This window comes from Bacillus rossius, chromosome 13 (assembly GCF_032445375.1).
Source record: "Bacillus rossius redtenbacheri isolate Brsri chromosome 13, Brsri_v3, whole genome shotgun sequence".
Classification (NCBI taxonomy): Eukaryota; Metazoa; Arthropoda; class Insecta; order Phasmatodea; family Bacillidae; genus Bacillus; species Bacillus rossius.
The window spans coordinates 15,727,653-15,753,662 of NC_086340.1; the positions used below are offsets into that span (position 1 = coordinate 15,727,653).

At 41.4% G+C, this 26,010-nt stretch overlaps 1 protein-coding gene across 1 annotated transcript in view; it reads left to right on the plus strand.

The window, feature by feature from the left end:
* Positions 1-25,368, plus strand: part of LOC134538269 (titin homolog) — a 46,876-nt gene extending 21,508 nt beyond the window's left edge. The window contains exons 2-9 of the mRNA XM_063379436.1: positions 8,232-8,348; positions 9,755-10,017; positions 11,973-12,195; positions 14,509-14,796; positions 16,221-16,348; positions 16,883-17,055; positions 18,355-19,172; positions 23,260-25,368. Of these exons, the coding sequence (XP_063235506.1) occupies positions 8,232-8,348; positions 9,755-10,017; positions 11,973-12,195; positions 14,509-14,796; positions 16,221-16,348; positions 16,883-17,055; positions 18,355-19,172; positions 23,260-25,034 (3,785 nt within the window). The 3' untranslated portion in view covers positions 25,035-25,368. The remainder of the gene's footprint in view (positions 1-8,231; positions 8,349-9,754; positions 10,018-11,972; positions 12,196-14,508; positions 14,797-16,220; positions 16,349-16,882; positions 17,056-18,354; positions 19,173-23,259) is intronic.
* Positions 25,369-26,010: the final 642 nt, after the last annotated feature.

Genomic DNA, 26,010 nt, shown 5'->3' on the forward strand with positions numbered 1-26,010 from the left:
TAGAAGTCGCCAGCCCAGGTTAACATTTCTAATACGGTTTTGAGGTAGTTGGTTAATTCACCGCCGCAATCGCCACCATCTCTAGGGCATCGACTTGTGGTGGTCCCTAGCGGACAAATGCCGAACTCTTCTAACACCCGTTCCCCCTCCTGTTGAACGACGTTGAGCTGCAGTGAATGATGGATGAGGGGTGCGGGGAATGACAGCGGGCGACAGCGCTGCGCTCTCAACGTGTAAATAACAACTAAGACGATACAGGGCGTTACGGCAGCGCACTGCAGCGGTGAAGTTCCCAAGCTGCTCATCATACGCTTCTGAAAAACGTAGAGTAAATCCTATCCACTCGCGACTTCTATACAGTATATATATTCAAAGGTATTTGTCATATTTCAACTTGACTGCTGGATCCGAAGGCGGCGGTTGGCCCAGTGTTGTGAGAACACACTCGAGCACCAGGAATAACTCACCGTGAACCAGGCCGGTGCACGTGCCTCTCTCTCTCTCTCTCTCTCTCTCTCTCTCTCTCTCTCTCTCTCTCTCTCTCTCTCTCTCTCTCTCTCTCTCCTGTGGACACGTCCTTCCTCTACGTCTGCGCCTGACGACACCCCAGATTTGCTGGCGTCTAGTAAGGGAGTGTTTTGACAAGAGAGCAACACGACGGGGGTTTGAGCTTATTGTTGGGAACCGTGCCACGGACCATATTTGCAAGAAAATGACGTTCTTTCAAGTATGTATAGTTTTAATTACTTGTGCAAATCAGTATTGTCTTTGAATATATATACTGTATAGAAGTCGCCAGCCCAGGTTAAAACTTCTAATACGGTTTTGAGGTAGTTGGTTAATTCACCGCCGCAATCGCCACCATCTTTAGGGCATCGACTTGTGGTGGTCCCTGGTGGACAAGTGTCGAACTCTTCAAACACCCTTTCCCCCTCCCGTTGAACGAACTTGAGCTGCAGTGAATGATTGGTGAGGGGTGCGGGGAATGACAGCGGGCGACAGTGCTGCGCTCTAACGTGTAAATCACAACTAAGACGATACAGGGCGTTACGGTAGCGCACTGCAGCGGTGAAGTTCCCAAGCTGCTCATCTTACGCTTTTGAAAAACGTAGAGTAAATCCTATCCACTCGCGACTTCTATACAGTATATATATTCAAAGGTATTGTTGAACAGTGTTATGTGAGTAATTTTTTTTAATTTGTGTAACTAAATATTTTTTGAAGTGAAACTTCTTTGGGCGCGATGAGAGTAAAATTTAAAATACAATTTTTTTTTCGTGAAACATTGTTTTGAAACGTTTCTGCTGCCAAGGAGCCCGTCTAGTCTGAGTGTATACCTATTTGTCAGTGAGTCGGGATGATGAGCGGAACGCTCGCTGGTGCTTCTAGCGTGGTAGCAGTCTTCTCGTCGTGCACAGGACAACTGTGAAATTTGAGCGGTGACCGTAACATTATATGGCGGAGATATGAAGGTAATGATGTTCCGTAAGTGCTTTTAAGAATCTCTACCGGTTGTTTTCTGCCTGAAAATTACTCTGCAAAAAAAAACCTTTCAGCCATTTTAACTCTTTAAAAAATACATTTTAAAAAAAAAACGTAATCCGGGGAAAAAACTTCTTTAGGCCCTCAGCCGTAAACAGACCCCACTCGGATATCTTGAGTAGTTTTGAAATCGCGTTGGGTTTTTCCTGAAGCTCTTCACACCGTGTGTGTGTGTGTGTATCTGGGTAGATGGCGCCCTTTAACTGGGACAATTCTTTTGTTCAGGTTTTTTTTTTAATCGGCTCAAAAGTCCTTCAGGTAAACCGCGGGCCCAGTCTCCGAAGCGACAACGAAGGTGAACGCGTTTTTTTGATGATGCTAGGCTAGAGACCGGACAAATTCGCGAATTCATTTCGCGATAGGCTAAAATACAAATCGTTATACCTCAGTTCTGCCTCTACTATTGGTTCACAGCTCTCCTGGATGACTCTTGGCCAATGAGAAACACCCAACCAAAGCTTTATCGAATCACAGGCTGCTACGCTGGATCGTCTCACAAGACAGCAGCCAATGAGTGGGTGGCATTTGACCGAGTGTACGTAGAACTATGGAGTTCATCCTGCAGGTCTTTGAACCCGCGAATTTTTCCGGTCCCTAAACTAGGCTATTGCGAAACGAGTCCGAGAATTCTGACGGTGTCCGGCGACGACCGTTCAGACCGCAACGAAAATGAGCAAAAGCGCAGGTGTCGCGAAGGAGGAATGAGGTTAGGTTTTGTGTGGGTGGAGGGGGGGGGATGTCGACTGAAGTGGAGGGTTTAGATTGTTTGCAAGTTGGTTGTACGTCGTGGTTTTTGTTTTTGAACGTTCGGGTGGATCACCGCAGTGGGAAGTCGGGTCGTTACCACAACGCCGAAATACCACAACGCCGAACGTACAATAACGCCGAACACCATAACGCTGAATGTCAAATTGACCGCAACGCCGACAGCTAGAAAACTGCTGTGTACCACAACGCCGAAATACAGTAACGCCGAAAAATGTACCACAACCTAACCTAACCTAGGCTAGCCTAACCTAGCCTAATCTAACTTAACCTAACCTTACCTTACCTAACCTAACCTAACCTTTGTAGCAGTCCTGCAATGACATATTTTGGCGTTAATGTTTTTCGGCGTTGTGGTACACAGCAGTTTTCTAGCTGTCGGCGTTGTAGTCAATTTGGCATTCGGCGTTATTGTACGTTCGGCGTTGTGTTATTTCGGCGTTGTGGTGCGTCCCCGTAAGTCCCGCCGGCAGATCGGTGGAGAGATCTCGCCGGAGAGGCGCGCACACGCCCGACCAGAGCGTCTGCCCCGACGGCTGCCGTTGTTTGTTTGATCGCGTCACCTCGTGTTTGCCCCGGCCCGTCAAGGGAGGAGATTGTGGAGGGGGGGGGGGGGGCGAGGCACAGGAAAGCAGGACTTGCGACGGAGAAGGGTAGATAGGGGGAAGGGGAGAAGAAGCTGCTGCTGCACCAACGAAGAGACACACGTGTCGCAGTCCGCTCCCATGAGCCGAATTTCCCGTAGTTTTTTTTCCCCCCAATGGGACCGAAACATTCAAGTGAATCTACCAATATTTGTTGTACATTCACGTGAAAAACAAACTGTAGCACTACAAAAAAAAATATTTTTTTATCCGCACTTACACCAGGGTTCTGATTCTTACCCCGAGCATTTTATGCCGTGTCCAATAGTTAAGTGTTATCTGTAAACCTTTCCCTGAATATAGCTTTCCATTGTTGACTGCGCACGTTAATAAGCATACCTAAAACAAAATAAAGATCAATTAATGAATATTCGATTATATATTTTCCATGGTTTAAAAAATAACTTGAATGAAACATCAATTAAAATATAAAATGATACGCGAATTTTCATAAGAAATATTCAGTATTATCTCGAAAAAACCTTTTTCATTTATGGAAAAATGACAATATAAATCTTTTAGTATTACAAACTTTTTTCTGACAACACAACAGACAAACGCAGTAGTCTTCCCAAGGCAAAAAAACAAACAAACAAAACAATTGTGACTTTAGGGGGACTGAGATCTGTTCCCGCCATAAGGCACAAACATTTGACATCTGTAGATTTCGGCTTGTTTTCCGAGTGTTTTGACGTGACAACGTCTAATAAATCGATGAACGCCGGCTGCACGCAAGAAAAAGGATGACTCATAGTCCCATTACGCACATTGTCCCGTCACGAGTTGTACCGTTACGCTCATTGTACGCTTGCGCCACATCTATCTCTCTTCCACTCGATTGAAACAACCATCGATTTACTTTTTCGAGGCACATTAAACTTGAAACACTCCCATTCGTTTCCTACTTTTCCTATCATCGTCATATCCTTAACAGAATAACACAGATTGGAAGAAGTTAAATAGCAAACATGTATAAAAGTTATAGTTAAAATAATCTTTTCGTTAAAGTAATAAACATATTTGAATTAATGAGTTCAAATAAAAGTAAATGTATCAATTAAATTGTAGATTTCATTTCACTCCTTCTTTGTATCCATACAAAATAGTGATAATTCAATAAAAATGATTCAATTTTATTCATAAAAGTATGCAATCATTTCATCAATGTTTTGCTATGACGTCACGTTAAACTATCGTCCGTAAACCGACTTTACAGACAACCAATTTTTTTTTGTATTCATATTTCTTTGTCCCGCTCTTAGGCTTTTCTTTGTGACGTCCAGTGCAGACTAGCCAATTGCCAGGGGGCAGGTCTTCATCGCGAAAGCAAATTTAACGTCCATTTGACTGCAATATGGTGTGCCTTCGCGAGCGATTTCTTCCTGGCAATTGGTGGCCGTCTGCGAGAGAAGCCATTAATTACTTCTTTTTTTTTTGACCGAGCCACTCTGGACGCTTTGGCTTCCTTTCTTAGTTACTGTGATCGGTGTTCTAACTCAACCAATAATAAAAAATATATACATTCAAGTGATTTTTAACCCTTAACTAGCCTCGAAATATTTTTTTGCGGGGAAAAAATATATATATGTGTATGCATGCCCCTGGCAGTGGCGTACGTTCGAAGATTATGCTTTGAATCATTTCATGGCACATCTTCCGAGGAATGTTCCGAGGGGTGTTCACACAACACGTCGTGTGAGACCAGCTTCGGCCGAAGCGGCGCCGTGGCTCAAAGCCGCCCGCTGGCCAACAAAGAGACACGGAAATAGCCAGGTGATGGACTGCACCGAGCCAGCGTCGACCACCGCGAAGAGGCATCCCTGTCGCCGTCCCTCCCCTCCCCGGGGACGCACCACAACGCCGAAATACCACAACGCCGAAATACCACAACGCCGAACGTACAATAACGCCGAAAAATGCCAAATTGACCACAACGCCGACAGCTAGAAAACTGCTGTGTACCACAACGCCGAATTACCACAACGCCGAATTATCACAACGCCGAAATACCACAACGCCGAAATGCCAAATTGACCACAACGCTGACAGCTAGAAAACTGCTGTGTACCACAACGCCGAATTACCACAACGCTGAAATACACTAACGCTGAAAAATGCCATTGCAGGACTGCCACAAAGGTTAGGTTAGGTTAGACTAGATTAGGTTAGACTAGGTTAGGTTAGGCAAGGATAGGTTTGATTGTGGTATTTAGGCGTTAAGGTACATTTAAAAAACACACATAAATTCATTCAGTTGTTATTTCGGTGTTGTGGTACTACACAGCAGTTTTCTAGCTGTCGGCTTTGTGGTCAATTTTGACATTCTGCGTTATGGTATTTCGGCGTAGTGGTAACGTCCCCCTGTCCCCGGGTGGGGGGGGGGGGCGGTTAAGTATCTTTGCCCACCTTCACCGGCAGAAGTCTCGGAAGTTAAAACTTCCTCGCAGCACAGATCCAGGCGGACAACGTCATCGCGCGTGTACAGCAAAAGTGACCACTCTCTGAGGGCGACGGGAAGTGCGACGAAAAAAAGATTGGGGCACTCGATGGTAGAAGTGGGGGAAGGGCTCCAGGAGTAGCGCTCAAATGTCCATGTTTCAATATTTTTACCATAAACTGGAATATTTGCACAATTTTCGAACTCGCACACTTGTGTACAAAACACTCGACATTCTTGCATATTTGTAGGCTTACAAAACTTGCTTGTTTTACACGTGGCGCACTCGCATACTTGCACACACATTCTCTCTCTATCTGTGAAGTTTTACTTCTTGACGTGTATTTCGGCCTCACAACCCGTGTGATAGTTTTTATATGTAAGCCTACTTCCCAAAGAAAGTAAAAAAAAAAAAAAAAAACTCATGAGATCAACATTTTAATTTAAAGTGTTTTTTTTCTCGTGTGGATGTGTGTGTCGTATTTCTTGATCTGCCCCTTGCACAAATAAACTAAATTTAATTTTAATCTCGAAATTATAGCATTATAACAATTTGCTATTTTTGTAGGAATGCTTGCAATTGATTTCTCGATCATAACTTAGAGGTGTAATGTATTCATACATGTAGGGAAATATCTTTAATCCGGCACTAAATGGCTGTAATCCAGTACCAATCCAACCGCTCGCATTAATATGTTTCTTTTGGGGTGGATTCTTGGCTACCATGCGCTGCCGGCTATGTAGTTCGCTCGAAGTTATAATTACTGTTAATTTTAATTTCAGCTGATTTTTTTTATTGCAGTTTACATTTCACAACTAAAGCTTACTGATTTTGTTTTCACATCAAATTTATTGGCTGGGTCAAAAATCTCCATACAATTTGTGAAAATGGTGATTAATGTTCTTTTTTATTCTTAAAAATGTCATCATATGATGCTACAGTTACATTATATGTTCCACATGTCTCCCTTCCATGTGGACACACAATGACAATAGCTCTAACAAATTTCGGCATACGTGTGACAATGTCTTCCAGACACGTGGCAATGTCGTGACGACTTCCAGCCACGTGATCATGTCGTGACAATGTCTTCCAGACAAGTGACAATGTATTCCAGATATGTGGCAATGTCTTTCACACGCGTGACAATGTCGTGAAAATGTCTTCCAAAACAAGTGACGGTGTCGTGACAATGTCTTCCAGATCTGCTTGCATTGCCTAAGTAATTTCTTAATATTTTTTTCCACGGTGTCGTGGGTTATCTGCGTTCTGCGCATTTCACTGAAAAGTACGCGCATACATGACGGGTGGTACAACTCCCAGACAACAAAATTATGTCGGTCCGTTCATCCTTCGTAAGTGGCATCTCTTTTCAATTAGTTCATCTTCCTGAACACCAAAATGAAGTTAGTAACCGCTTCCAGCATTTACACGGAGACTTAATGTCACACTCTGTATACTGACGTTCGATAAAAATAATTCAGCAAAATCTCTAACCTGGAATGGCAACGCTGGATTTAGGTCGGTATTCCAAGACAAAAAATAAAAATAAGGGTTTGGGTATTAACCGTATTCATAGTGTACGATAGGACACGGCCAGAGCGGATTTTGGTGTTCGTTCCGTTGCCGATTTGCTGCCCAAATTCCGCGCATGCGCAGAGCTCACCTTTTCGTTGTTTTCGTCCAGACACGTGTCTGATGCCATTAAGTCGTAGTAGTCATTTTTGTGATCATCGGGAGACGTACCAAGCGTGTTGGTGTGCCAAATGAAACTTCATGGTAGCGAAATTATCCTGGAATAAATTTCGTACACTTTAATGGTCATAACAAAAAAAAATAGCAACTTAAAAAGTGCTTGAGAAAATTAGAAAGGCGGTTCTATTTTTAGGCGTTTGGTGCTGCTATTTCTAGTATTTTTTTTTCCGTTTATTAAAATGGTGGAAGATTTCTTTCCTTACTGGGATTCGGGTTGGACACGTTCTGTAATACGGTAAGCGAGTTAGGTTACGGTTGTATCCAACAAGGCAGCGCTTATTCGCTACCCCACCCGAACGTCTTGGAATACCGCCCTTAGAGACCCTGGCTGTATACATTTTAATGAGTTGACATTTGCAAAGTGCGGTTCTGTAGGACCACAGCAAAAAAATATATATATATGTGTGTGCGTTTACTTATGTACGTGCGTTAGAAGTTATACCTACTTGACGTTATAAAGAACTTTAAATTTGCATGGAAATAAGTAACAGAAATAAAACAGTAAAATGGATTGGATGATATAAATGCGGTTGGTGAAGTGTAAATTTAATGAAATTAAAAAAAAAATGAAGTATATTACTACTCAGTATCCAATATTAACATAAACATGTGAATATGATTAATTATTTTATTTAATAAAATAATCGAAATAAATTTTAATAATTAATGAAACTGAAATATATAGAATTTCCTTTTAATTAATAAAGTTTAAACATTTATTAAATAATATTTGTAAAAGTTATAATTTATAATGAAAATGTATTATGAATACGAGAACACAACCTCACTTTATAAATATAATTTAAAAAGTAAATAAACGCGGTTTCTATCACTAGCATTTATTTTAATAATAAATGCTTTAAATTATATGGACCAGTGTACATTGACCATCATTAAATTATAAGATTTAGAAACACATATATAATTGTTATTTGCATGTAAAATTTTTCTTATCATGTGAAAATTTCGTTGCATGGCGCAAAAAAAAAATATTTGCTCTCGTAATTTTTTTTTCCCCATAACGTGCTTGAAGAAGCATGACTTACAAAAAAATAGCGAATGAATAAATTTTTTAATGATCTTGCAGTGCCACCAGCTCCTCCCGGCAAGCCGGCCATCGCCCCAGGGAGCCCGAAGAACCAGCCGGACCTGGTGACCCTGCGCTGGGAGCCTCCTGTCAACGACGGCGGGGCGCCCGTCCGAGGTGAGGTCTCTTCCCCCCCCCCTTCCCACCCCTGAGGCAGGGTCACCTGTCACCGTGGCGAGCCGAGGAGTGTTGCTCTGTCACCGGCTAATGCCCGGCTTGTGTTGCCATGCCTCTTTACAATTTTGCTTGAAGTAGGTTCACATTTACAAAGCATCTAAACTGTTATAATGTACCACTGGAAGTGTGACCTACTTTGCTCTGTCACCGGCTAATGCCCGGCTTGCGTTGCCTATGCCTCTTTACAAATTTTTGTTTGAAGTAGATTCACATTTACAAAGCATCTAAACTGTTATAATGTACCACTGGAAGTGTGACCTACTTTGCTCTGTCACCGGCTAATGCCCGGCTTGCGTTTGCTATGCCTCTTTACAAATTTTTGTTTGAAGTAGGTTCACATTTACAAAGCATCTAAACTGTCATAATGTACCACTGGAACTGTGTGTGACCTTCTTTGCTCTGTCACCGGCTAATGCCTGGCTTGCGTTTGCTATGCCTCTTTACAAATTTTTGTTTGAAGTAGGTTCACATTTACAAAGCATCTAAACTGTTATAATGTACCACTGGAAGTGTGACCTACTTTGCTCTGTCACTGGCTAATGCCCGGCTTGCGTTTGCTATGCCTCTTTACAAATTTTTGTTTGAAGTAGGTTCACATTTACAAAGCATCTAAACTGTTATAATGTACCACTGGAACTGTGACCTTCTTTGCTCTGTCACCGGCTAATGCCCGGCTTGCGTTGCCTATGCCTCTTTACAAATTTTTGTTTGAAGTAGGTTAACATTTAAAAAGCATCTAAACTGTTGTAATGTATCACTGGAAGTGGGACCCTCTTTTTTGGACAACCTCTCTTGATGTGTGCTTCCTCCGACATTATGTAGAGACCGGAAAATTTCGCAAATCCATTTGCGCGATAGGCCAAAATACAAATCGTCACACCTCAGTGCTGCCTCTGCTATTGGTTCACAACAACTCATCTGGATGACTCTGGGCCCAAATGAGAGAAACAACCCAACCCAAAGCTTTATCGAATCACAGGCTGCTAGGTGGGACGTCTCGCAAGACAGCAGCCAATGAGTGGTGTGGCATTTCACCGAGTGTACGTAGAACTATGGAGTTCGTCCTAAAGGTCATTGAACCCGCGAATTTTTCCGGTCCCTACTGTAAGCCCATTGCAGAAGCAATATAAAAGTACAGTTGTTTGGAGTCTAGCATATCGTGAAATGAATATGTGAATTTTTCCGGTCTCTAGTGGAACTGGAAATGGGACCTTCTTTTTGGACAACCTCTCTAGATGTATGCTTCCTTCGACATTAGTAACGTTTGGGAGCGGTGCGGGTGATGCCTCCCGACCTGCAGCAGCAGCAGTAGCAGCAGCAAAGAGGGTCTGACCTCCGGGTACCAGGGTACCTGGTGGAGCACCGCCGCACGGGGTCCCCGCACTGGGTGCGCGCCACCCCGGACCTCGTTGTCGGCACGGCGGTGACCCTGAGCGGCCTGGAGCCCGGCTGGAGGTACCAGTTCCGCGTGAGCGCCGAGAACTGCGCCGGCCTGTCCGACCCCAGCGAGCTGTCCGAGCCGCTGACGGTGACTCTGTCGCGGCAGGGCGCGCTGGCGCCCCACTTCGTGCTCGAGCTCAAGGACATGGTGGCCCTGGAGAACGACAAGGTTCGTGCCGGCCGGCGGGGAGCGTTCAAGCTCACCTGGGGAGGGCTCTTGGACTTTCGGGAATTGTTTAGTTCCAGTCGAGAAGGCATTGATATATGAAAGCAGGGACATATTCTCCCCACCAGAATTCCTATCAACTCTTATTACCCCAACCATCAAAAGGAAACAATTAGAAAACAAACAGCGGGCCCTCGAGAAGGCGTTGATATATGAAAGCAGAAACGTATCCTCCCCACCAGAATTCCTAAAATCTCTTATAACCCCCACCATCAAAAGGAAACAATTAGAAAACAAACAGCGGGCTCTCGAGAAGGCGTTGATATATGAAAGCAGGGACGTATCCTCCCCACCAGAATTCCTAAAAACTCTATTATCCCCACCATCAAAAAGGAAACAATTAGAAAACAAACAGCGGGCTCAATACTGACGAGGAATCTAACTATTAATTTGCCAAGTAACGTCCAACGTTCTGGCGAACAGTTTTATATCATCACCGAGATAACAGTGTTACCCATGTGCGGCTAGGTATAGCTTATTATATAGGTAAAGCTTACTATATAGGTAAAGCTTATTGGATTTTGAAGTACTGCCCTAACATCCTTTAGTAGTGCACACATTTATTCTATTAGTCGTACACTATTAATATTCCCAAAGGAAACTTAAAATAATGTATTCCAGAATAAAAACTAGTGGGTCTATCGACCCCGAAATGAAATTCTGTGAACGGTCGTGCCTGGAAACACTCGTAAAGATATCGGTTCGTACATTTGGAAGACAAGCTGTATTCAAGTGGAATTTGGGTCATTTTCTGACAGAAATTACTGATAATTATACTCCAATGCTCTAAATTGCAAAGGTTTGTTACTGATTTGGGGGGGGGGGGGGATGATGTAGGAACAAATTTCGGTGTCCACAACCCATACAAACAATTAATATAGTTATCTTTATATTATGGGTTGATGGTACGATAAAGCTGTTCCTTCAGCAATTGAGATTGTTACAAACTATGTTTTAGATTTATTATGCATACAGCACTCTGTTTCTGGTAGTCAAGTTTGGTTACTTCTAATGTGTACACCAGTAACAGAACTGTCCTTTTGCATCTGCCAATACATCTGAGTTATGTTTCATATGGATATTTCCAGTATTTTACGTACATTTATTGGTACTTCAAAGGTTAAATATCTTTCACAAATGATCCAATACATGATGTGTACCTTCTTAAGGTAATCAGATACTGAAATCTTCCCAAACATAATAATGTATGGGTACAGTAAAAAAAAATTGTATGAACTGATATTGAAAGCCTATGTAATTAATATGTACATTACACAGTAATAAATAAATATAATTTTTTTAACAAGTTTTAAAATAAGATTGGTGTTATAGTAAATTCAAAATTAAAATAAAGTGAACATTTCTGAGAACCAATTTCGACTTTATTGATAACTCAGGGCCACAAAGTCAATGGTTAAAACAAATATTTCCATTGGGATTAAATTATATATTTATTACTTTACACCCTAAATGGTTTCTCGCTATTCATTCGCATGTCATTTCATTGCAAATATAATGAACCGATTTCAACACAATGTTGGGTAGTGATCATTAAGGTCACTAAGAAAAACTACTAACAAATTTACGCTCTCAAATGATTGTGTAACCTTATGGGTTCTAGTCTGGATGGATGTATGGATTGATGGAAGTATGGATGGACTGATGGATGGACGGGTGGATGGGTGGATTGATTGACGGATTGATGGACGGATGGGTGGAAGGATGGATGGACGGATGGATGGGTGGATGGTTGGATGAATGGTTGGGTGGATGGATGTATTGATGGATGGACGGGTGGATGGATGGACGGATGGGTGGATGGATGTATGGATTGATGGACGGATGGGTGTGATTGTATGGATGGATGGACGGATGGACTGACGCACGTCCCGGTGCAGGTGGAGTTCGTGGCGGTGGTCCGTGGCCACCCGACGCCCGCCATCGCCTGGCACAAGGACGGCAGCGAGGTGTTCAGCGACCGCAGGATGAGGATAGTGACCGAGAAGGACCAGAGCATGCTGGTCATATTCCAGGCGTCCTTCGGCGACGAGGGCGAGATCAAGTGCTCTGCCACCAACCGGCTGGGGCATTCCGTGTCCAGAGCGAGGCTCAAGATAGAGGGTATGTCCTTACTCACACGCACATTTTATACATATATATATGCAAATGGAACAAATTACCACTGAAACTTTATAGATGATAGCATTAATGCATTTTAGCACAATATTCTCACCAAACACACCCATATGGTTGATTCTGTTAAATACTAATTATTGATGCTATCAGTCTAACTTATCCTGTCGTAACATTAATCTTGATATTTATTCAAAAATTGAGAGAGTTATATAATATGATTTTTTGTTGTTTTAGAAATCAAAACACATGTAGATTTTGGAAGTTTTTCATTTATAACAACTTCTTGATACTTTCAGTACTTGCAGGTGAAACCATTGCACCTGTCCCAGTGGTAAGTGGACATGTTTCGCATCTCTCGCCAAGGAAATGTATGTCGGGGTCAAACCTAGGATTTTCTCAAGCAAGAAAAATGGGAAAAAACTGCTCCATCAGAAACTCCAATATTGTTTCCTGGCTACAAACTCCAACACGAAAGCTCTGGAAATATGATGTCAGGCAATTTTTTCCTCGGTTCTATCAGGCATAATGATGGCTTTTGTTTACTTACTATAGTAAAGGATATTGGTGTTACATATTGGTTACATATTGATGGAATTTCGTCACCCCAAACATTAAGCCACTGCCTTCTTATCCAGAAGCGAATTCATCTTCAGTTTTGCACAGTAAGTGAACCAACCAAAGAATTGACTGTGTTGTATTTTCTCGGAATTTTCTCTATTCTTCTTTGGTTTATGTCCTAGAGAGAAGACATCTTTGTCTTTAAAATAACCGTATGTGATTCGTCTGATCGGTTGCTGCTGGTTTAAACTACCTTCGGCCTATGTCAGAACTATCGATCAATTGAAAACTTGCAGAAACAATGAAGTGTTCGAGTTTATGTGTCGTTCAATCAATGAATGTCCCAGAACTCTAAATATGATCGTCTCTCATATTTCCTCGCATATGTAAATACTCCCTTAACTCTCTATTCCGAGGCACCACATGTCATTTTCGATTGAGGGACTTTGCTTAGATTTAATGAGTAAGCACTTCTTCAAACTACCTAAATAAATTATCTCCTTGAAATGCATTAGTCTGCACCTGTATACATTGCAACAGTGATCCGTGATCTAATAGCCTATAAAGCGGTAACAGTATTGATGCTTTTTCTCGTTAAAATTCTCACAAAAAGTTTTAAATATTTTAATAATCACAGAATTTTTTTACATCATTGTGGATCTGGTATCTCAATTATTACTTCTACATTGCTGTTAATGCAATAACTTAAAAACATGACATCATCAACAACAAACATGTACTTAGATTACTCAGTCCTAAACTGACCTTGTCTCTTAGTTCCAGCATTTCACTAACCCTCCATTTTTTCCTACCCAAAAGCCAATGTCCATGGAAGCTACAGTACCTGTTAGGTAATGCATGCTTGATGCTTGGATGAAAATTCTACGAGTTTGCCTATGTCAATATGCACGTGGTCACATAACACATAAAGATGTGTGAGGAAAATTATGTTGGAAATAATTTGATGTCTCTCCACTTGGTCACTAATATGCTGTACAGGAGTTCCATCTGATTGGACATTTCGCAATTTGGGGGGATGTTGTGTTGGTTGGTTTCGCCTTCAGGCAGTGATTGACCGATTGTGTTCCAACACATAAAGACATGTGAGGAAAATGATGATGGAAATAATTTGACATCTCTCCATTTGGTCACTAATATGCTGTGCAGGAGTTTCATCTGATTGGTCATTTCGCGATTCGGGGAGATAATGAGTTAGTTGGTTTCGCCTTCAGGCAGTGGTTGCCCGATTGTGTTCCATCACGTAGACGTGTGAGGAAAATTATATTGGAAATAATTAGATTTCTCTCCACTTGGTCACAAATATGCTGTACGGGAGTTCCATCTGATTGGTTATTTCTCAATTTGGGGAGATGTTGTGTCGGTTGGTTTCGCATCCAAGGCCGTGGTTTGCCCGATTGTGTTCCATAACATAGATATTTGATTTGTCACCACTTGGTCAACTAACGTGCTGTGCAGGAGTTCCGTCTGACTGGTCGTTTCGCTATTCGGGGAGATGTTGTGTTGGTTGGTTTCACATCCAGGCAGTGGTTGCCCGATTGTGTTCCATAACATAAAATACATTTGACTTGTCACCACTTGGCCACTAACGTGCTGTGCAGGAGTTCCGTCTGACTGGTCGTTTCGCTATTCGGGGAGATGTTTGTGTTGGTTGGTTGGTTGCGCTCCACCGTTCGGCCGTTCCTGGCGAGGGGGATCACGACGGCCGGTGTTTTCCGACAGCGCCGCCGTCCATCCGCCTACCGCGGCAGTACGAGGACGGGCTGGTGTTCGAGAAGGACGAGATGCTGCGGCTGAAGGTGTCGGTGGCGGGCAGGCCGCTGCCGAGGGTGGCCTGGAGCCACGAGGGCCGGCCGGTCAAGTTCGGCGGCCGCCACGAGGTGCGCGACACCGAGCGGTCGTCGTCGCTGCGGGTGGTGGACGCGCGCCGCTCCGACAGCGGCGAGTACAAGGTGAAGGCCACCAACCGGCTGGGCGAGGACGTGGCCACGTTCACCGTCACCGTCACAGGTGGGTGAAGGTTACAGTGACGGCAGGGGTGCAACAACTACATTTCCAAAAGGGGGGCAATATACCTTTTTATAAATAATCATCTATCCCCTCTATTGAAGCGGGGGTTCCCCCGGGAAAATTTGTATTTCAAGGTGGAAAATGGTGCTATTTAAGCAGTTTTATTATCTAAAAATTGATTACACAGGACTTTATTTGCCCCCATTTGCCCCCACTTCAAGGTTTCAGAAGGGGGGGGGGACAAAATACCCTTGCCCCCCCCCCACTGTTGTTGCGCCCCTGAGTGACGGGATTTATTTTGTCACTCGTGAACTAAAGATCTCGGCATTACCCTTCATGCTGGATTATAAAACTTCAATTTTCATTTCAGTTTTAAGGAAACACTACAGTTTGTTTTTCACACAAAGCTAAGCCCATCTTTGCAAATACTATTCTTATTCAATGTATCGCATGACGCATTATTTTAACATTTTATTTGACTAGCTGAATGAAGGTTATTCGTAAGGTAGATGTTGTTTCCACAACTGACGAACGTGTTCCAATTAACTTATACTGTCCAAAGAAATATATTTAGTAAAAATTTCAATAAATAAAAAAAAACAGGTTTGTGTGCAATTTGGCCAACTTTTACAGTAGGTACCCTTTTCAAACTAAAACCATATTGTGCATTACATTTGAAAGACGTTATTAAATATGCAAATAAGGGCTGGTATTTGTAAGTTATACACATTAAAAATCTTTTTAAAAAAATCAAAAACATAAACTGGCCTTCATATTTTCTATTTTTTTTCTAGGAATTCGTTCCGATGAAGTTTTAGTGGTTGGTCTTTGAATTCTAGTCTTTAAGGGCGTTTCAAAAAACCCGTGATACTACAAAAAGTATCATTCAAGTATGCAAACATTTGTATTCTAGAATGTCGTGAAATATTACATGTAACAAATGTTTTTGCGTCTTTCATCCTGCAGTAATTTTATCCTCTTCACAAGACACACTATGTTTGGTTTAAAAATGATTTATCAATATGTAAATGAACTATAGTTTCCATTATTTGAAAACGGAAAGCAATTCAGGACATTTGCATCCACCTATAGATGTTAAACATCATTAAAATTAAACCTTTAAATTTAAATTTAAAAAATTACTACTTCGGAAACTATTACAATTTATATAGTATCATAAATTGTATCCAGACTCTTAAAAGTAATTATGAGTAGTTGATAAAATATCATTCATCCCTACAATTTCATCATTAAATATTATGTTCGTCTTTTAAAACTGCATGGATACAGAACACAGTTTGAAAGACTGCCTGGTACTTCAAGGTTTTGCACATTGAGGTGAACATTACCATAGTGTTTAGTTAGTAAGCCCACAGGCATGTGTGTAAGAGGTTTTAACAAGCTCTCAAGAAAATGAGTTACAGACCGACCTCTGCCGCCGGGTAAGCCACAGATAGCCATGATCCTGGGGAGGTCACTCACTCTGTCCTGGGCGGAGCCGGAGGACGACGGGGGCTTCAGGATCGAGACATACATCGTGGAGTACTACAGAGTAAGTCACTCAATGTCCACCAACAATCATGATCTTTCAATCACTATACGTACATGAAAACTTTGTAGTCAAATTACATTTTTAGGGTCGTCATTGTAGGTCCCGTTGCTGCTTACAGCATGACATTAAATCTGCTCATGAGTTAAGTTGTGTGTAGAAAATGATAATGGAGTCAATGTCGCCCTTATCGCCTTTTTGATTCTTGGTTTCCAAATAACAAATTTGCTTTCAGTATTTGTTACCTTTGAGTCACTGAGCATTCAGGGATGGATCCAGTCTTTTTAAGGAGGAGGCCTCAGATATGTTTGTCACGTGGACATATATGCATGTAGACCGTGTGTGTCAGTGAGTCTATGATCATGGGTAAACAATTAGAACCTCTAAATGAAATCATGAAAAGACGAGGGAAGTCCTGAGGCAAAGTTGGGTTTTTGCCACCGTGCCACACCTCCGCGTGATGCTGAACCACTGACCGTCATCGCCAACCGCAGGTGGTACGTGTACTGCCGCACGGCGCTCGTGGTGCTTGTGCAGTTGGGTTGGAACGTGTGGCTGAAGGCGGCCACCTGCAGGCAGCTCACCACCACGCTGGGCGACCTCATCGAAGGGTCCGAGTACAGGTTCCGGGTGAAGGCCGACAACCCGTGCGGCGTCAGCGACCCGAGCCCCGAGTCCGACGTCATCTTCATTCCCGACCCGAGGCGAGGGTAAGGCTCACCCTGATCCACCCGCGCGCCGAAACCACCGGGGCCTGGTTTCCACCAGCACATTCCATGGCATTTTCACACAGCCAGGGCCTGGTTCCACAAAAATGGTTCATTTCATCCAATTAGGACTGGTTTAAGCAAATCAAGAGTAAGATATTATCAGAGAATGGGAAATCAGTATCTAGTTCAGGCCAGCTCCAGCGAAATGACTATCTAATTACGACAGGACAGATTAAATTACCATGAATTGAAGAATAAAGAGAGATTTAAATAGTTTGTTGCCTAGTTAGGGACAATTTCATAAAAAGGGTTTAAGGGGAACAAAATTCTAGTTTGGGCTGATGACACCAACTGATAACATGTCTAATTGGTATCATTTTTACGGAAAGAGATAAAGAAATTTTCATATTAACGTGAATCGGATACTTTCGTGACACATCCTGACTTTAGTGCTGAAGCTACATCTGCTGGCTGGCAATTTTTAATTAAAGTGCTCTGCTGTAGCCATTTACAAGAGTAGAATGACAATACGCAGTTGATATTTTTTCTTTGGTATTCTAAAGTATTCTGTGGTTAGACCGGAAACTTAACCTTTTTCTTAACTAAATATGTAGGAAGGCATTTGTTTTGGAGTTATTATATACATGATCTTACAGAAAAGCATTTATAACTTTTTCAATTGCTACATACACCTCAGAGGAATAGTATTGTTATCATGAGATATCATTCTGCCTTTAACTGTAGGATGAAAGGAAAGGTCAATGATTAAAATCTGTATGATTTATATTTATGGAGTTCACAATAAGTCCTTGATAATGGCTGAAGACAAAAACATATTTTACCACCCAAAACAGTTGCTACTGTTTCATCGTAGTAACAAGGGTGGTAGCGCATGTTGTGTTCTTTGTGTTGTCTAGGTGTTTTGTATGTATGTTTTCGCATTGTTGTCATCTGGGAGTTCTTAATTTTTCTCGTTCAGAGTTGTTTGCATACATTTATGTACATTGTTTTCTGTCGGTCCTCCATTTGCTTATCCATTCTAATGATTTTATTGTCTTGTGTCTCTGTGTTTTCTAACTTTATGTGTGTATTTTGGTGTGTTTCATATACAATAGCTATTTTTGGCTTGATTTTTGTGTTCATGTATTTGTGTCAACTCCCACATTATCTTTGATATGCAACAAACCACTGCAATAACGCTTTCTTCCGTTTTATCAGCTTCTGTTCTAAAATTCGTTCGTATGAAGCTTCTAGAATTATGTGGTTAAGGATGTTTCTGACCAATTTCTGCACTTCCAGGTTGTTGCAGGCCCCAACTCGCAGCAGAAGCATCAACATGGGTGATATGGAGAATCGGCTCAGGGAAGAAAAAAATTCGAAGCAGAGCGAACTAAATAGGATGTCAAAAGAAATAAATCTGAGAACTACATCCGCAGGCACTCTGCAGACGGATAGAAATTCCGTTATTCCAAAAAATGTATCAAAAAAAGGTACATCAAATGAAGAAATATCTGGTGCTCAGTTTAAAAAAACTGACTCTCTGCCAAGCACAGTCACCAAAGAAAACGACAGGCTGGTTGGAAAAAGGCCCGCAGAGAAAGAAAGTCAACAGAAGAGGATAGTCGATGATACACGTGATCTTAATACTTCTAAAAAAATCGAGACTTCAGCCAAAAAGACGAGCTATGAAACGTTAAATACTAACACGTCGATGGAATTAAAAGCATCTTCAAAAAGTTCACTTGAGGAGAGTAGAAATGTCCCCAACACTAACATCACAAAAAAGAGCATAGGAAACGAAAAGGAAACTGATGCAGGATTTAAAACATATTACAAAGATAAAGAGCTTAAGACCACCCCGAAACTCCTAACACCACCCTTAATATTAGGAATGGACGAGAATAAAGATGGTAGCCATGAAAGAATACCAGATAACACTACACATCCAGTGCCAGCGTTAAAAAAAAGTGCCGAACAGCCCGACACGAAGGAAACGGGGAGAGAACAGTACAGCTCACCCCTGAGTCCTCGAGAAGATGACGACTCCATAATTCACGGGAGCTCGGAGCTGATGCTAGTTCTGCTGCCTGAAGAAAGGGAGACGAAACCAAAGAAAGGTACTTACTGCCCAACCTTTATGAAGTTTCGCTTTGTGGTAATCTTTGGTAGTTTTATAGGACTAGCTCGTAAGTTCATACACTAACATTGACAAAAACAGTAAATGCCTTATCAGTACTCTGGAGGAAAGGTTACACAATGAATAATTCGCGATTTATAGCTAGTGGACACAGCCAGGAGAAGACTTGAAGGTTTAAGTGTACGAACAAAGTCATAAGATATATTTAAAAATACAATTATTGAAAGTCTAGGACTAAAGAAAGGGTGTTGATAAAATAGAAGACCATTATGAATTCTTATAAATTACTTGATTATAGTTATAATTTTTAAATTTATTTAATATCACAGTCAAAATGAAATGTGGCAGCTGACAGGGATGGATAGCATGCCAGCTTGATAGTCTTTGCCTATGTTACATTAGGAATGTACGGCCTAATTTATTGGTGAAAATCCATGCTCGATGGTTAATTGCATTAAATACAGCAAGATGGCAAAACATAAATTTTTCGCTGTACGTTTTGCAATCCCAAACCAGTCCAACCCTGGTTCTTGATATTTTATAAACTGTATCAGCACTGTCCAATTAATTGGTCCACCAATATCCTTTTCAATACATACAGTATAGTTCATTAGTGTATTATATTGTAGTTTATTATTTAAAGTTTAATATTTATTGCTCATTGTTAGGGAAAATTTTTTTTGCATAGCTCTGGATTTTTAAATATTTTCATTGCAGAATTAATTTAGCGCACTATCTCATTGTATTAAGTCGAAATGCTTTCTAAAGATTTTTTAAATACCACAAGGGTTGTTTTAATGCTGTTTTTTTGGACATACGCCATTGCAGTTTAGCACTTTTTAGTCATGGAATAATTCCGGAAAAAAAAATATAAAAAAATATGAAGATAAAAAATTCACAGAAAACAAGACAGAATCAGCTGATGCCGGACAAACTGAACCACCGATGAAACCAAACATGTATTATGGACAACACAATGACGACAGCACTGAAAAAAAAAGAGTTCAACCTCTAAATATCAGATAGCACAAGAATTCCGTTTGAAGGAACTTAGTCATAAAAAAATAATATAACAACAGAGACGAACACAGTGGGCTTACAAAGTTGAGACAGATTAAATGCAGGCAGACAACAAACCTGGACAATGCAACAAACATTTAAACACAACGATGAAGATAAACACGTACTATGGACAACACAACGACGATAGCACTGACGAACACAGAAGGTTTCCAATGACAACAGTTGCGACGTTTCGGGAACTGAAATCTGTTCTCGTCATAAATGCTGAGACCTTAAGTTTCCTTTTAATTGGCTGTTCTTCGTGTATGAGTGGTGCAGCATTGTCCCAGAGTATTCTATGACTATTGTCCCAGGCATGTTCGGGAAGTCTAGATTTTCGAGTTTCACCCTTCTTTATGTTATTTTTGTGCTCCTTAATGCGTGATGAAAGGGCCCTGCCAGTTTCTGCCATGTACATGCAAACACATTCACAGGGGGTCTAATACACACAGTTCTGATACTGAAACTTACTTATGGCTGATTTTACTCTGGTAATCATGCTTTTGATAGTGGAATTTGACTTGAAAACTGTTTGTAGTCTGTGTTTGTTTCCCAAAAGTCTTTTTTTCCCGAAAGACCACGGACATAGGAAATAATTAATGTACCACTTGATTTATCTGTAGTTTTTTGTTGAGTGAATTGGGATTCGTTTGATATTATGTGCTGTTTTATGATGTCAAGTGGGTGGCCATTTGCAAGAAGTTCTACTTGAAGTGATTTTTTTCATCAGCAACTGATTTCTTGTTGGAAAAAATAACGTCAGCTCGGTTGATTAAAGTGTGAATTATGCTAGTTTTGGTGCTTTTCGGGCGGTTGGAATTGAAATGAAGGTATTGGCCTTTATGAGTTGGTGTTCTGTACACTTTAGGGGTGATTTTGTAGTTTTTCCCTGGATGCTATGACATCAAAGAAAGAAAGGTTCATTTTGGTTTCCATTTCATATGTGAACTGTATAGATGGCCTGAGAGAATTGAGGAACGAGGAAAACTCTTCTAACTTTTCGGGTCCATGTTGCCAAACAAGGAAAGTGTCGTCAACATAACGAAGCCAGATTTTAGGTAAAGTTGTTGGTTGTGTTCATTGCTTCTTGCTCGAAAACTCTCCAGGAAAATGTTGGCCATGAAGTGAGAACCCATTGTCATTCCATCGGTTTGCTTATAAAATTCATCTTTGAACTGGAAATAGGTTGTGTTGACACAGAGCGAAATAAGTTGCATGAGTGATGGAATGGGTATTTCTGTTATTTCTTTCAAGGAATATGACAGCACCTTTTCATGGAAAAGTTGCGATGTGTAACAGTGTCGTATATTTATACGAATCTGTTGTGAGTAGTTGTTAATGGATAGTTGCTTGTTCTTTGAAACTTTGGCTGTAACTTTGGAGACTCAATTTTTTTACGTCGCTAGTTTGATAAAAAATTTGATAAACAATGCGCTGCTAGTCATAGCTGAAGATATCTTCTTGGATATTCTGGGGGTTAAGAGAAATTCCTGGGAAGTTCTCGAAATCTGGCAACACATCACAAGACCGGAAGTTGTGCAGGAAGAGGTCTGAAAAAAATAAGTGTTCCATATAAATTGAGACATCTGTGAAAAGAAACGAAGGCAGATTCAGTGTTTCATAAGTATCGGGACATTTGCTATCAAAGCATATATATTTGATATATTATGGTAAATCAGAAGATTTCAACAATGTGCTGCAAAACTGTTGTAAATTTGACTTCATGAATGAGCAGTTGAAACTAGGCTAAGAATTTTTTGGTACGACTTTATTCACCTTGGCTGAAAATTTTGTTTTTAAAATGAAGTTCCATCAGATGTGAAGGTAGACGATGGTATTACACAACCTGTAAATTTAAAATGAAGCACACAACTCAATATGCTTTTCCTTAGCGATGGCTACTTGCAGGTTAATATCAGATGATAAGTATTACTTGAGCAGTCACTGAGGTTGAATAGTGTAGAAAATCTCTGGCTATGACCTCCGGACAAGAAAAGGATACTTTTGTTGCAGTCTTTGGGTTGCAGCTGACATAACATAAATATAATTGATGTGGAAAGTGAAATTCTGCTTAGGAGTAGATATGTACATTAAGATTTGTGTGGGAACCAGAAAAGTTGACAATAACTTAGTTATATGCTATTCGAGAAAATATAACTGATGTTAAGTCTTCTTGATGTTATATGACATGCTGGGCTTTGAATGACTAACGACTATTGCCATCTGTATTCTCGGTTTAGGGTTGTGATTAACTACAGTTAATGATCAGTAGTTACTCAGGGAATGGGTGGAATTTGAGCCTTTCGAAATATATGTCTTTGTTGCTATGATATGTTAGTTACTAATGGCTAAACGTTTGGTCCCAGAGGTAAAACTAGTGTCACCGGGTTGGCAATTACAAATTTGTTGGTAGGACATTATGGCACCATGGCTTCTGGGTTCTTTGGTGGAGTCAAAGGGGCCTGGGTGATTTGTGATAAGGATATGTCTATACTTTCCAGCAGGGATAGGTTTTTGTTTTGACTAGTGTAAACATCAACGAAATGTTTGATTCCAGTAAGAAATTGCTCAAACATAATTTCATTGGGAATCGTCTTTCTTTGTACCTTTAGAGGTTCTGCAGAAGGAGTTGAGGAGTTTGAGAATAGCTTATCATCCCAAGAACATGAAACGCATCATCAATTTATCGATACGCAACATAAAATTAAATTTTGAAATGTATTTTTGCTGTAATGAAAATAATGGTGACTAAAAATATTAGTTACATTGATTGAACTTATTTTTGTTAAGAGTATATAGATTTCTTGATCGAATACGATAGCTCGATTTATGAACAGAATTCAGAATTACCTTTAGTTCCAATATTGGAAATTACAATGAATTGTGAGGAACAGTTATTTGTAAACAAAAAAAACCTGCTTGTAAAACAGCAGGTAATGTCTAGTGGAGTAATTTAAATGAAGTAGTGGGGAAAAAAATGTTAATCGAGGTACATTTGTGGCCAGGTACAGATACAACGGGGAGACCTGGGAAGTCTGCGCCGAAAGACGGTTCTCCGCCACGGCTGTCGCTCTCGGCTCCGGCGCTCGACCTGAGCGGCTCTCACGTACTGCCGCCACTGCGCAACGCCGTCAGCTCGTCGCAGCTGCTGCACGAGAAGGCGATGGCCCGCTTCTACGAAGCCGTGGAGGCGGAGGAGGAACGGCGACACCGACCGCCCCGCTCGCCCGTCAGCATCCGCGTCAACTCGGTCGACGTGGACAGCGGCGACGAGGAGGAGACGAGGTCGCCGGAACGGGAGGTCGCGAGCCCGAGTTGGTTCACCAGGAGGAGCTACCAGGAGTACGAGGCGGACATCGGCCGGGTGCGGAGCAAGCTGGCCGCCGTGGGCGAGCTCAAGCGCCAGTCAACGTTTAGGAAGTCCTTGTCCCAGGAGGAGTCGGAACCCGTCGAAGCGGAGCTGGAGGACGAAGCCTACGACGAAGAGGAAGACGAAGATGAAGGAGGAGAAGAAGATGTTGAGGAAGAAGAAGAAGAAATGGAAGAAGAAGACGAAGTTTTGGAGGAGGAAGAAGAAGAAGAAGGTGAAATCGAAAGCGAGGAGGAGGAGGAGGAGATAATCGAAGAGGTGCCAAAACGTCAGCATATAAGTGCGTACGAGTCGCGAAAAACCCTTCAGCAAAAACTGAATTCACTTTCCCAAGACGACGAGGACTATGAGGACGCGGAAGATATGACTTACCATCCCAGAAGTATGGTCCCAGTTGCAGTGGCGAAGCTCGATTCCACCGATAGTCTTGAGCAGAAAGGGAATTCATCCCCTGAAAATAATTTAGAAGAAAGACATTCTGAAAGTACCCCACCAGCAAATTTCGCAAAGCACGAGAGGAAGAATGGTTCGTGGAGCGAAGAGGAACTGATCGAGAGGCGCAACGATGCTGGAGATGTCGGGTCAGCAGCACGGGAGAGCGCGGAGCGGTCTGATGGGGTGGTGATGCGCCAGAGAAGAGCAGAAGCGCCGGAAACTCCCGGGCAGGAGGTGGAGAACATCGACGCTGACGTGGCCTTGTCGGCTGCCGAGATCGCTCGCCAGAGACGGCTGAAAGTGCGGCAGAAGTCCGTGGAGGAGGACGTCGAGGCGAATCAGGCCATAGTGAACCTCTACGGCGACATCATCAGGGAGTACGGCAGCATGAGGAAGGCGCCGACGGTGATGTACCTCAACACGGAGGACTTGAAGAAGGCGGCGTACAGTTCTGAAGAGACGGACACTGCCCAAGAGCAGCACTCGGAGACGGCTCCGCCAAAGGCAGCAGAACAACGTGTCCAAGCTGACGAGCCGAGCACCAAAGTCAACCACCACGAAGTCCAGCCGAAGAAACAATTCGGTCCGCAACCGAAACGAAAGAAGCCGGGACCCTTAGCTCCGCCAGCTTTTTTCCCGCCACCGGAAGTAAGGGCGAGAGAAATCAGGTTACCGGAACCCTCGCTGAACGACGAGTTGTCCGCTGCAGCCGGCACACAGAACCCGAATTCTCCGACGGCGGAGACGGCCAAGAATCCTCTTGCGTCTGAAGAACAGATGAAGATGGATGCCGCGGGAAGAAACGTGAAGTTCTTCGTCTCGTTCTTGACGGACCTTGCGCTGTTTGCAGTGGCGTGTTGGCTGTATTTTTTCAAAGACGAAAGGCTTGCTATTCCTGTGCTGGTTTTTATGGTGTACAGACAAGCAATGGACGCGATAAAAAAGTACCTTCCCGAAAGATGGACTCGAAGGTGATCTTACTTCGAGTACAGGTGCTTTCAACTACAAAATCCTTAAATCCCTTTAATCGCGTCTTCGTGATTACTATAAGATACACTTTTTTTAAAAAAACATTTCCTGCTTGTGATATTTTTTTTTACCCATTTCTCTGTTGTTTATATGTATATATAGTCTAAAAGACAACAAATTCGACTTGTAATATTTATTACCTGTAAAAATGTAAAAAGTAACTTTTATTATTTTTGATCAAAAATTTAAAATATATACAATGTATTTTTATTGTTCAATACGTAGGCCTTCTACATGTAAAAATCATAAAAATATATTAATTAAAGCAATTTTCAATAAATAATGTCAAAATAATTATTATTGATATTCATTCTTTGAAAATAAACATAGATTCATATATTTTGCATTAAGTAATTACTTTACAGTAACTGAATTAAACTTAAATTTTTGTTTGTTTTATTAAATGACTCTTGTACCTACTTGATGAGTCAGTGCAGTTAATAAACCACGAACTTTACAATTTAACTTATTTCTATTGGAAGTGTTTTGTTATTAGTAGAAGAAAATTCTTTGTAAATATGTTGGTTTAACCGTTATTTATTGGTATTACTACTTTACAAAAAAATCTTTTATTATTCGTAATAAGTAAGAGAGCCAATTTCCAAGCAAAATACGTTTCATCGGGTTAGTGCAAACGTAATGTAATTATACGGATAAAAATAACATAGAATATACCTAACTCAGAAAATGGGCATGAAAAATGTTTTTGATATTCAGAAATAATGATAGTAATTAAATAAAAGTAATTATTTATGAACTCCTTTAAAATATGGGAAGTGGTACTGTTACACATATCTCTAAAATAGAATAATTGCTTTGTGGTCAAATCATAAATTACTTTCTTCAATTGAAAAAAGTACTGAAGAGAATTCTTTTCGCCTGAGTACACAACAATATTTGGTAATATGAAACTTGTTTATTT